The 10,072-nt window shown below is 31.7% G+C and overlaps 1 protein-coding gene across 1 annotated transcript in view; it reads right to left on the bottom strand.

Moving 5' to 3' along the window:
- LOC119612832 overlaps positions 1–2,566 on the bottom strand; it is a 3,231-nt gene extending 665 nt beyond the window's left edge. Inside the window, exons 1-3 of the mRNA XM_037968704.1 lie at positions 1,980–2,566; positions 1,823–1,915; positions 1–486 (exon numbers count right to left, since the gene is read on the bottom strand). The exon at positions 1–486 is cut by the window's left edge and continues 665 nt beyond it. Of these exons, the coding sequence (XP_037824632.1) occupies positions 1–486; positions 1,823–1,910 (574 nt within the window). The 5' untranslated portion in view covers positions 1,911–1,915; positions 1,980–2,566. The remainder of the gene's footprint in view (positions 487–1,822; positions 1,916–1,979) is intronic.
- Positions 2,567–10,072: the final 7,506 nt, after the last annotated feature.

The following is a 10,072-nucleotide window of genomic DNA, read 5'->3' as shown; positions in this document are numbered from 1 at the left end:
TTAAATTTTCAATTTCAGTTTCTTCATCAGTATTATTAGTGTGCTGAACAGTTGGTGATCCAGAAGATTCAACAGCTACACCAGTTACATTATCACTTTCATTAGAGTTCGTCATTAGTTTAACTATAGAATGTTCTGATTTTATCGATTGTGGCGATAATGGCGGCTGAGATTCATCATAATAATTATGTGCCGTCTCATCATTTTGTCTTTTTCTCTTAACACCCCAATTAATACCATTGCTAATATTATCGGTTATAACTTCTTCGTAGCTCTCAGATTCTACGTAACCATTACCCATATTATCATTTACTTTATGATGACAACCGCAACAAGTAATTGATTTTAAGGGTAATCCAATTCTAAGTCGCCAATTATTGAAATGATGTTCAAAACGTATACGTACACCGATTTTATAATTTTGTAGTAAATGATTAATATGACTTAGCTGCATCATTTTAAGTTCATCAATGCCAATATCTTCTTCTATATAGAGAACAAATGAAGATAATTATTTGAAATTTACAATTAAAAGGCAAAATATCGGAACATTCTACAGACTGTTCTATAGTCTAGACTATAGACTGTTCTATAGTCTAGACTATAGACTGTTCTATAGTCTAGACTATAGACTGTTCTATAGTCTAGACTATAGACTGTTCTATATTCTAGACTATAGACTGTTCTATATTCTAGACTATAGACTGTTCTATAGTCTAGACTATAGACTGTTCTATAGTCTAGACTATAGACTGTTCTATAGTCTTGACTATAGACTGTTCTATAGTCTAGTCTGCAATATAGTCAAGACTTTAGTCTGTATTTTAGTCTAGACTCTAGTCAACCCTGCAGTCTATAACCTGTACTGTAGTCTATAGTCTAGACTCTTGTCTAGTTTCTAGTCTAAAGTCTGAATTATAACATATAGTTGGAGTTATATTCTGTACTCTGGGCTATAGTCTAGTATATAGCACTACAGTCTAGTCTATAGCCTTCATTACAGTCTAGTCTCCATTATAGTCTAGTCAACACTGCAGCTTATAGTCTAGACTCTAGTGTCTACTCTGGACTATAGTCTAGTCTGGGTTCTTATAGTCAAGTCTTAAGTCTGGATCATAACTTATAGTCTGAACTATAATATAGTCTGGGCTATAGTCTAGATACTTGTCTAGTGTGTACTCTAGACAATAGTCTAGTCTGGGCTGTTATAGTCTAGTCTTGAGTCTGGATTATAACCTAGAGTCTGAACTATAGTCTAGTCTGTAGTCTGGACTATAGTCTAGTCTATAGTGTATTCTATAGTCTGGACTATAGTCTAGTCTATAGTCTAATCTATAGTCTGAACTATAGTCTAGTCTATACTCTGGACTATAGTCTAGTCTTGGACTATAATCTAGTCTATAGTCTGGACTATAGTCTAGTCTATAGTCTGGACTATAGTCTAGTCTATAGTCTGGACTATAGTCTAGTCTATAGTCTGGACTATGGGCAAGTCTATAGTCTGGACTATAGTCTAGTCTGGACTATAGTCAAGTCTATAGTCTGGACTATAGTCTAGTCTGGACTATAGTCAAGTCTATAGTCTGGACTATAGTCTAGTCTATAGTCTGGACTATAGTCTAGTCTATAGTCTGGACTATAGTCTAGTCTATAGTCTGGACTATAGTCTTGACTATAGACTGTTCTATAGTCAAGACTCTTGACCGTTCTATAGTCAAGACTATTGACCGTTTTATACTTAAGACTATTGACCGTTCTATAGTCAAGACTAAGAGCAAGTACCTATGTAATGTAATCTTATCTATAGAAATTTCTAGCTTACCTTTAAACAGCTCATAAAGTATCCCAACATCCCAAGAGTTTAATAATTTCTTCATATTTGCCAAATCCTGATTGCCACCACCACTCATGTCGTCTATTTATCAGTATAAAGAACAATTTCAAATGGAATATTTCAAATACACAAATTCTTCAATTACCTTTTACTTGGTTTATATTATTCCGACTTTAAAACTCAAATATTAAAAAAAAAGTACAGTGCAAATTTAAAAAAAAAAAGCAACAGTGGAAATTTTTTTTTAAATATTTCTTATGCATAAAAAATAAATATCCAATCCAGACACAATGAATACTTAAGAGACACTAAACAACAAATATTTTTTCAAAAATTCTTTTTGTACATCTGATTCGTCATTTTGTACATTTCGTTCATACATCTGCAAACATCTACTGAGATTATGTATGTATGCATGCATACATTCATACATACTTTGTACATTTTATGTACGTATACATTGAAATCTTTCTCTTTTGTTTATTTTTCTTTTTGAATACAATAACAACAAAGAGTTTAGTGAAAATAATGAATTCATTATTTTCATGAAATTTGTTTTACTCTTCGACAATATTTATCATTACTCTTATATTATGCTCTCTTAATAAATTTATAATTTGTTGTTATAACAAAAATTGTATGTTTTATTTTGTTTATTTTTTGTTTGTCATGAACAATTTTTTTTAATGTGCAAAAATTGGGAATCTTGTTATTTGTTGTTTTTCTTTTCCTCCCTTATTCGTAAACACATGATTAGAGGAGCTGCCATACTGCAGTGTTTATGAATAACAGAATTTATTAAAGTGGCAGCAGGGCTGTTAACCCTTAAATGAGAAAAAAATATATATATACAGTGGTAGAATTTAAAAAGCCAAAATAAAATTAATCTGTAATTTGTAAACCCTGTATAAGGTACAACAATAGTCTGGACTATAGTGTAGTCTATAGTCTGGAATAATATCTTGTCTTAAGTCAGGTCTATAGTATTGTCTATAGTCTTGACTATAGTCTAGTCCATAATCTGCGCTTTAGTATATTCTAGTCCATAGTTTGCACTATAGTCTAGACTATAGTTTGTACCATAGTCTAGACTATAGTCTACGCTATAGTATATTCTACAGTCTGCACTATAGTATATTCTATAGTCTGCAATATAGTCAAGACTTTAGTCTGTATTTTAGTCTAGACTCTAGTCAACCCTGCAGTCTAGTCTATAACCTGTACTGTAGTCTATAGTCTAGACTGTTGTCTAGTGTCTAGTCTAGACTTTAGTCTGAATTATAACATATAGTTGGAGTTATATTCTGTAGTCTGGGCTATAGTCTAGTATATAGCACTACAGTCTAGTCTATAGTCTTCATTACAGTCTAGTCTCCACTATAGTATAGTCTGCACTGCAGTCTGTAATCTAGACTCTCCTCTAGTGTCTATTCTAGAATATAGTCTAGTCTATTGTCTCCATTATAGTCTAGTCAACACTGCAGCTTATAGTCTAGACTCTAGTGTCTACTCTGGACTATAGTCTAGTCTGGGTTCTTATAGTCAAGTCTTAAGTCTGGATCATAACTTATAGTCTGAACTATAATATAGTCTGGGCTATAGTCTAGATACTTGTCTAGCGTGTACTCTAGACTATAGTCTAGTCTGGGCTGTTATAGTCTAGTCTTGAGTCTGGATTGTAACCTAGAGTCTGAACTATAGTCTAGTCTGTAGTCTGGACTATAGTCTAGTCTGTAGTCTGGACTATAGTCTAGTCTGTAGTCTGGACTATAGTCTAGTCTGTAGTCTGGGCTATAGTCTAGTCTATAGTGTAGACTATAGTCTGCACTGTAGTCTAGACTATTGTCTAGTCTATAGTCTAGACTATAGTCTAGTCTATAGTCTGGACTATAGTCTAGTCTATAGTCTGGACTATAGTCTAGTCTATAGTCTGGACTATAGTCTAGTCTATAGTCTGGACTATAGTCTAGTCTATAGTATGGGTTATAGTCTAGTCTATAGTATGGGCTATAGTCTAGTTTATAGTCTGGACTATAGTCTAGTCTATAGTCTGGACTATAGTCTAGTCTATAGTCTGGACTATAGTCTAGTCTATAGTCTGGACTATAGTCTAGTCTATAGTCTGGACTATAGTCTAGTCTATAGTCTGGACTATAGGCAAGTCTATAGTCTGGACTATAGTCTGGACTATAGTCTAGTCTATAGTCTGGACTATAGTCAAGTCTATAGTCTGGACTATAGTCAAGTCTATAGTCTGGACTATAGTCTAGTCTATAGTCTGGACTATAGTCTAGTCTATAGTCTGGACTATAGTCTAGTCTATAGTCTGGACTATAGTCTAGTCTATAGTCTGGACTATAGTCTAGTCTATAGTCTGGACTATAGTCTAGTCTATAGGGTGGATTAAAGTCTAGTCTATAGGGTGGATTAAAGTCTAGTGTCGACTCTAGTCTATAGGTAGTTTGGTTTATTGTCTAGTCTATAGTCTAGACTACAGTTTGATCTCTACTATACAACCAAAGACTATAAATATATATCTATAGTCTTTAATACAACCATATCATGGGTTTGTTAGCGAAAGGTTCGAACCTGTCATACCAAGGCATACCTAGACGGGCAAACTATTTTGTAACTCTTCCAAGGTAAAAGGTATTCTCGAGTAATAAATACGGTAAATGCTTACTAATCTAAATCTTGTTGATCTACATAGACCAGATCATAATTTGTACTATGTATGTATGTATGTATAGTTTTACAATGTTTTCTAAGGTCCATTTTTAAAACAACAGTGTGAGATCTATTGCAACTGCTTCTTATTGTAAAGAAAATTGTACTGTTAAGCAAAATGTAAGACACTCAACACCAATTTTCCGGGATCAAGTTAAACAAGTTTAACTTCTAGTGGAGGTAATTACTAAAAATATTTGTATGGACAAAAGCCAAACTAAACCAAGTCAAGTAATTTTTTTTAATTGATATTAGCAACAACAACAAAATACATAAATAAAATTGATTACTATAACGTGTGTGTTTGTGTTAATATGTATGTTCGTTCGTATGTATTTGTTTAATTATCGTTATATATTGATTTCAATGTAAGTTGATTATCTACAAAATAGAAAAAATACATCTCAAAATACACAAACATACTTCTAGATAGTTTTGCAGATACTTACATACTTATGGATATTTGTAAGTTTGTATGTAGCTTGTTTTTTCATTATTAATATTGACTGATGTTGCGTTGTGTTTGTTGCTATTAATATTGTTGTTGTTGCTTAGATTTTAGTTTGTAGCTTTGCAGTAAAGTCGTCATGTTTTTTTTATTACTCTTGTTTCTTCTTGTCTTCTTCGTTTTCTTTTTCTAACAAGCAACAACATTTATATATGAGTGTTTGTGCTTTAATGTCGTTGTTGTGTTTATTTTTCTGTATTTCATTTGTTTTTGTAAGTTTAAGGAGAACTTTGTATGTATATAATATATATGTATATATTAAGTGTGTGTGACTATTTGTACACTCTCAACAAAAACGCCATGACAACAACGTCAGCAATCAGTAGAGACACATGTACAGCAGTAAAAAAAAACAACTATATACATAAAAAAGCTTTAATATGAGTTTATTCTATAATAAATAGGTCGCAAAGTTGTTATTTTTTTTGTGTTTTACAAACTAATGCTTTGTATAGAAAAAAAGTATATATTTACTTTGTATATAAGAATTTATATAACAGAGAGTAAGAAGTGTTCTTTTAATGAGAGAGAACTTGAAATTAAGGGGAAGATTTTTTGGCTTTTCTAAAAGAGAAAGAGAGTTTATGGAAAGGTTTTTTTCTGAATTTCAGAAAGCTTTTGATTACCATTTTGAATTTTATTAGTTTTTCTATAAAATGTTTAATATTTTATTAAAAGCACATGATTATTATTAAAAGTAAATAATTAATAATATAAAAGCTACTCTAAAACAACAGAAAGAAAATAACAATAACACAGAATTGAGATATACAAACATTAGCTTTAATTTAAAATTTTGCTTTCATCTACCTACTGTAAAATATAAACTTTACAGAGAGCAAAATAAGCAAGAAATACTTTACTGCTGAAAATGATGTAAAAATTAATAAAATTTGCAAAATAATAGTACATTTTTTCTCTTCTTTTGCCTTTTAGTTTTTTAACAAAGCTTTTACATAATTAATTTTCCATTATGTAGTTGCTTACATGCATTAAAGCTTTTCTCTTATTAAGTATTTTTCCCCTTTTCTTTAAAAGAATATTGTTTTCTGTTATATTCTCTCACACACCCTACCTTAATTTGTGTATACCCCTTTTTCATAGCCATATATTAATACTTTGTTGTTTTCTATCATTATTGAGTTGTTTTCTCTCTCGCCTAATATAACAGCTTCCCCTGCGTACTAAACACAAAGCTTTTTTTTATATACTTTACAACAATAAATAATTTTACATTTACTGCTCTTTTATTAAACTTCTCTTTATAATTAAAGTACCCCTTTTTTCAATTACTAAAAAACTCATAAAAAAGTTTGTTTCTATTCGCTCTCTCTACTCATAGTTTTTGTTACTTTGTTGATTTTTCTTATTCCTTAAACATGCAGCTTTTCATGATGGTACATTATGGGACCAAATTTTTAAAAAGTATCAAGCATGGAAAATTTTGACACTTTCGTACTTTTTGACAACGAAAAAGACTAGACTATAGACTAGACTATAAACTATACTATAGATTATATATAGATTGTAGACTAAACTATTGAATAGACTATTGACTACACTACAGACTAGGATATAGACTATACTAAAGATTATACTATAGACTAGACTATAGTCTAGTCTATAGTCTAGTCTATAGTCTAGTCTATAGTCTAGTCTATAGTCTAGTCTATAGTCTAGTCTATAGTCTAGTCTATAGTCTAGTCTATAGTCTAGTCTATAGTCTAGTCTAGTCTATAGTCTAGTCTATAGTCTAGTCTAGTCTATAGTCTAGTCTATAGTCTAGTCTATAGTCTAGTCTAGTCTATAGTCTAGTCTATAGTCTAATCTATAGTCTAGTCTATAGTCTAGTCTAGTCTAGTCTAGTCTATAGTCTAGTCTATAGTCTAGTCTATAGTCTAGTCTATAGTCTAGTCTATAGTCTAGTCTAGTCTATAGTCTAGTCTATAGTCTAGTCTATAGTCTAGTCTAGTCTAGTCATGTCTAGTCTATAGTCTAGTCTATAGTCTAGTCTATAAGTCTAGTCTATAGTCTAGTCTATAGTCTAGTCTATAGTCTAGTCTATAGTCTAGTCTATAGTCTAGTCTATAGTCTAGTCTAGTCTATAGTCTAGTCTATAGTCTAGTCTATAGTCTAGTCTATAGTCTAGTCTATAGTCTAGTCTATAGTCTATTCTATAGTCGAGTCTAGTCTATAGTCTAGTCCTTAGTCTAGTCTATAGTCTAGTCTATAGTCTAGTCTATAGTCTAGTCTATAGTCAGTCTATAGTCTAGTCTATAGTCTAGTCTATAGTCTAGTCTTCTATAGTCTAGTCTATAGTCTTGTCATAGTCTATCTAATAGTCTAGTCTATAGTCTAGTCTATAGTCTAGTCTATAGTCTAGTCTATAGTCAGTCTATAGTCTAGTCTATAGTCTAGTCTATAGTCTAGTCTATAGTCTAGTCTATAGTCTAGTCTATAGTCTAGTCTATAGTCTAGTCTATAGTCTAGTCTATAGTCTAGTCTATAGTCTAGTCTATAGTCTAGTCTATAGTCTAGTCTATAGTCTAGTCTATAGTCTAGTCTATAGTCTAGTCTATAGTCTAGTCTATAGTCTAGTCTATAGTCTAGTCTATAGTCTAGTCTATAGTCTAGTCTATAGTCTAGTCTATAGTCTAGTCTATAGTCTAGTCTATAGTCTAGTCTATAGTCTAGTCTATAGTCTAGTCTATAGTCTAGTCTATAGTCTAGTCTATAGTCTAGTCTATAGTCTAGTCTATAGTCTAGTCTATAGTCTAGTCTATAGTCTAGTCTATAGTCTAGTCTATAGTCTAGTCTATAGTCTAGTCTATAGTCTAGTCTATAGTCTAGTCTATGGTCTAGCCTATAGTCTTGTGTGTAGTCTAGTCAGTAGTATAGTCTATGGTTAGGTTGATCGCAGGATAATGCTTTTGTGCTACAGACTTTTTTTCATTACATATTTCCCTCGAATATGTACATTTGTAGCATCTTTGTCATCCCCGCTGTTGTGTGTAGGTATCTATACATTGTTGTTGGTTATATTTCTCTTCTCTACTTTTTAAAGGGAAAGTAGGTCAATTGCACGTGTCATTGTTTTTATATTCTATGATTTTTTCCTTCATTGTTTTCATTATTATTTTATATTTGTGTGTTTTTGCTTTTTATCTATTTTGGAGTTTTCATTTCGTTTTTTTTTTTTTTAATTTATGTTTGGGCACCAAACCCATTGTGTAGATGGAAAAAAATTTGTGGTTTATTTTTATTTCGTTGTTTGTGTAGTTGCTTTTCATTAGAAAAGTTCTGTGAAAATGAAATCATTTTCTGGGAATTGCAGGTGTCTAAATTATTTGTTTTTTTTTTTTGCCCCCTTCAGCGAAAAAAAAAATTATATAAAATCCAACTAATCGAATAGGTAGGAATTTAGTTCAAAGCAGATGACAAAATAACACAAATTTTAAATGTAGTTCTCTATTAGCTATACATAAATCCAAAGTGATCTATATATATGTAGGTAAGGATATAATAATCAAAATTATCGGGATTAAGAATGAAATTTCGAACTATATTTTAAGTTGAAGTATTGAAATATTGGGCAATTTCTGAGAAAACAGCAGTTTTTTGTTCGAAGTAGCATTTAATAAGGCGTGCAAATAGGAAAAGGTCAAAGTTAAGAGGCAACAGGACCCAGCACTAATCTCCTTGTGCAATTTTTCAACTTTTTGAATATTATTTTGCAAACATTCACTGGTTATATTGATATTCTTATTCTTTACGTGTTCAACTTTTGGTCACAGACCTACAAAAAATGTCCATGAAATTCATCATATACAAGATTTATGACAACCAAAACACTTACAAATTTTATGAAGATTGGTCCAACATTTACCCTAGGCCCTATATTGTAACTCATTTTACAGGCAATCAGTTAATTATAAAAAAAAATCGGACAGAAGTAATGAAATTCATGTAAAATTCTTCGAAAATGATTTGTTTTAAAATATTACTCACTTTTTCACATTCTATAGAGTTGAACCATAATTGACCCAAGTCCAAGTCCCTTAAAAAAACTACCCTCAAGTACATATCAGTACATGTAAGTTCAAATTCCATATAGAGGACCGCATATTGAAGATTCAGCATAGCTGAATATAAAACTCTTACTTGTTAGATTTTTTAAGTTTTCCTCTGAGATTTTGTCTTGATTCTGACCCTGTAAAGTGATATTGGTATCTGTTTAGTAAAACAGAAAGGCTTCTAAGGATCTTAATCGATGTAGGTACTACTTCGATTCGTAATGCTTCTAAGGGACAAGGATCTAAGGTCTCCTCAGTTACACGTATGTCAGTAGACTAGTCTATAGGCTGGTCAATAGATAGTTCAAAGACTAGTTAATAGACTAGTTCATGGACTAGTCAATAGACTAGTTCAAAGAATAGTAAGTAGACTAGTCCATAAACTAGTCAATAGAGTTGTAAAAAACGACACCATAGACTAGTCAATAGTCTAGTAATAGACCTGTCAAAAACGAGACCATTGACTAGTAAATAAACTAGTACATTGACTAATCAATAGACCATCGACTAGTCAATAGGCTAGTCTATAGGCTAGTCAATAAACTAGCCCAAATACTAGTCAATAGTCGAGTCAATAGACTCGTCAATAATCTAGACACTCGACTATTTAATAGACTAGCCTTTATTCTACTCTACCGGCTAGTCAATAGCCTAGTCATAGACTTGTCCAAGGACTACTTAATAGACTAGTCAAAGGACTTTTTAATAGACTAGTCCAAGGACTATTCAATAGACTAGTCAATAAATAGACTACTACTTTATTTGTGTGAGAGAATATAGCTATAATGGAACATTGGCTAGGAAGTACTCAAAGTGAGCAGTATGAGAAGACTCCTTAGAATGAATAATTCCGATATTAGTATAATGGTACGATTTTTAGTGACCACACAGGTTTACGGACACACCTATACAAAAGTGACAGTAAAAGGA

Source organism: Lucilia sericata, unplaced genomic scaffold (assembly GCF_015586225.1).
Source record: "Lucilia sericata isolate MDLA Ls3-8-SP2 unplaced genomic scaffold, ASM1558622v1 Contig001837F_arrow, whole genome shotgun sequence".
In the NCBI taxonomy this organism is placed as follows: Eukaryota; Metazoa; Arthropoda; class Insecta; order Diptera; family Calliphoridae; genus Lucilia; species Lucilia sericata.
This window is presented reverse-complemented; position numbering and strand designations above follow the sequence as displayed.